Source organism: Cyprinodon variegatus, unplaced genomic scaffold (assembly GCF_000732505.1).
Source record: "Cyprinodon variegatus isolate N-32 unplaced genomic scaffold, C_variegatus-1.0 Scaffold275, whole genome shotgun sequence".
Classification (NCBI taxonomy): domain Eukaryota; kingdom Metazoa; phylum Chordata; class Actinopteri; order Cyprinodontiformes; family Cyprinodontidae; genus Cyprinodon; species Cyprinodon variegatus.
In genome coordinates, this window is record NW_015150728.1 from 497,997 (window position 1) to 500,067 (window position 2,071).

Below are 2,071 nucleotides of genomic sequence, written 5' to 3' on the forward strand. Positions count from 1 at the left end.
ACAGCGCTACCCAGCTATCCCCCTTTATATCACGGTCTAACAGTTACTTTGTTCACCATAAACTGATTTTTTTTCAGTTGTGTTATCGATCAGGTAAAACTTCATTGGTCATTAGACATGCTAACGCTACACATGCTCCACTGTGTGACGTTATTATCGTTTGGGCAACCACAATACTTGACATCATGTTGCAACGTTCAGCCAATCATGCGCAGGATCCGAGCAGATCTGGTACCTTCACCGACCCTTTAGGACTGGGTCCTGACATCCCAGATATGTGCTGCTGATTATATAATAAACAGGTTGATGCCAAATAATTTTTTTACATTTTGAAGAAACGAAATTTGTTTTTTTTATTTTAAAGCCATAATTGAAATAAACTAGATTAACAAAATATCATATTGAATATATTGTTTCTTATCAGATGCATCACTACAACATTCTGAAATTATGATGGTGAGAACTTATTTGGAGATGTTCTGAATTAACATGGTCTAAATCAGAGTGTTTGATTGAAAGAATTGAATAGAAAAAACACCAACCTGAAAGCAGTCCTGGTCCTGACCTCTGATCAGCAGGCGTAGCTGCTGTGTGCTGCTAGTCGAGTCATTTCTTAGAACAAGCTTCTGTTGCCTGAAGACGAAAAGGTTATTATCAGTGGGCGATCAGGCCTTCCAAGTTGGCCTTAAAACTACCAGAAACACGACCTTACCTTCTCAACCTAAACTTTAATTTTCTTCTAAAAAAAACCATATCAATTTATTCCAAACAATCCATTCCTTAAACTTTGTAGCGTTTCTTTTGGCTGCGCTACTTCAATTTGGTTCATTTGGTTTAGTGGCGCTAGCTGGAGATAGGCACCAGTAACCCTCGCGACCCCACTTGTGATTAAGCGTGTTAGAAGATGGATGGATGGATGTTTCAGTGGTGATTTTCCACTGAATACTATGGAGGCTAAACCTCCTTAGTAACTTTAGTAAAATATGCATCAATGTAATCATTAAACTGGATTAAATATACACTAAAATGCGCCTGATTTCACGGGTATGTTGCCCATTAATTAGCTGTTTATTCTGTCCTGGGATGCAATCTCCCCTCCGCTCTGGAGCAGCAGGACTCTGTCAGCCTCTATGAGAAATTCCTGCTAAGATCTGAGCCTCGGTCTGTTGAGGTAAGCAATGGAGAAGTAGAGCCCTGATTGGAAAACGCTCTAAAACACGTCACTTCCAGTGAGGCTACACCCCTTAGGGGGTCTTTGGAGCAGGGGCGGGTCATGAAACAGTAACATTGTGCTGAACTCTCTCTGCGATTTCTGGAGTTTATTATTTCAGAGCTTCACAGCAGCTATTCTCACCTGTTATATTGATGTACTTTTTTTTACGGCTTTCAACATTTGTTAATGCAAAACATAACATTTGGATTTAATTAACACATTTTAGCCACCCCTGTTTCAGAGAGCAGTAGCCATCACTGATGTGGTTGCTATATTTTTTGTCCAATCAGATTTCAGCCTCTATGTGTTGCTATATCAACCAAATCTGCCCACTGCCTTCAGAATCAGTATTGCTGATTGATGTAGCCTAAAAACATTAGTGAGCTTTGAAATTGCTCAGATTCATGTGGGCCCGCTAGTTCTCCTGGTGGAGCAAATCTGATTGGTTGAACAAAACAGAGTTTAATGTTTAGAGCAAAGTTCAGCTAGCAACCATCTGCACTTTAAAGTCGCTTTTGTTAAAAGTTTTTTTTGTCTTAAATGGCTGATAATAAAAGGAGGCACTGAGACATCCTGCACAAAGACAGATGGATGGATTTTCTAATAGGAAAAGTCCCGTCATATTCAGTCATAGAACTTCTGAAAGTTATTGGACATACTGTTCAATAAATTAGTGTTTATAATTAAAAGTAAATTTCATTTGAACGTGCTTTACAGGAGAAATCCATGTTTGTCAAAGAACACTACTGCCACCTACTGGTTTGTGACGCCACAGTATCGGCTGTCCCAGTGCTGTATCTGGTGTTTGTCACAACTAGAGGGGAGTATTGGCATGAGTGTTGCGATTCGATACATGTC

At 39.6% G+C, this 2,071-nt stretch overlaps 1 protein-coding gene across 1 annotated transcript in view; it reads right to left on the minus strand.

Moving 5' to 3' along the window:
• The window catches only part of cep192 (centrosomal protein 192kDa), a 57,673-nt gene that overhangs the window by 25,528 nt on the left and 30,074 nt on the right, over window positions 1-2,071 (minus strand). Inside the window, exon 34 of the mRNA XM_015383073.1 lies at window positions 543-633. Coding sequence (XP_015238559.1) covers window positions 543-633 — 91 coding nt within the window. The remainder of the gene's footprint in view (window positions 1-542; window positions 634-2,071) is intronic.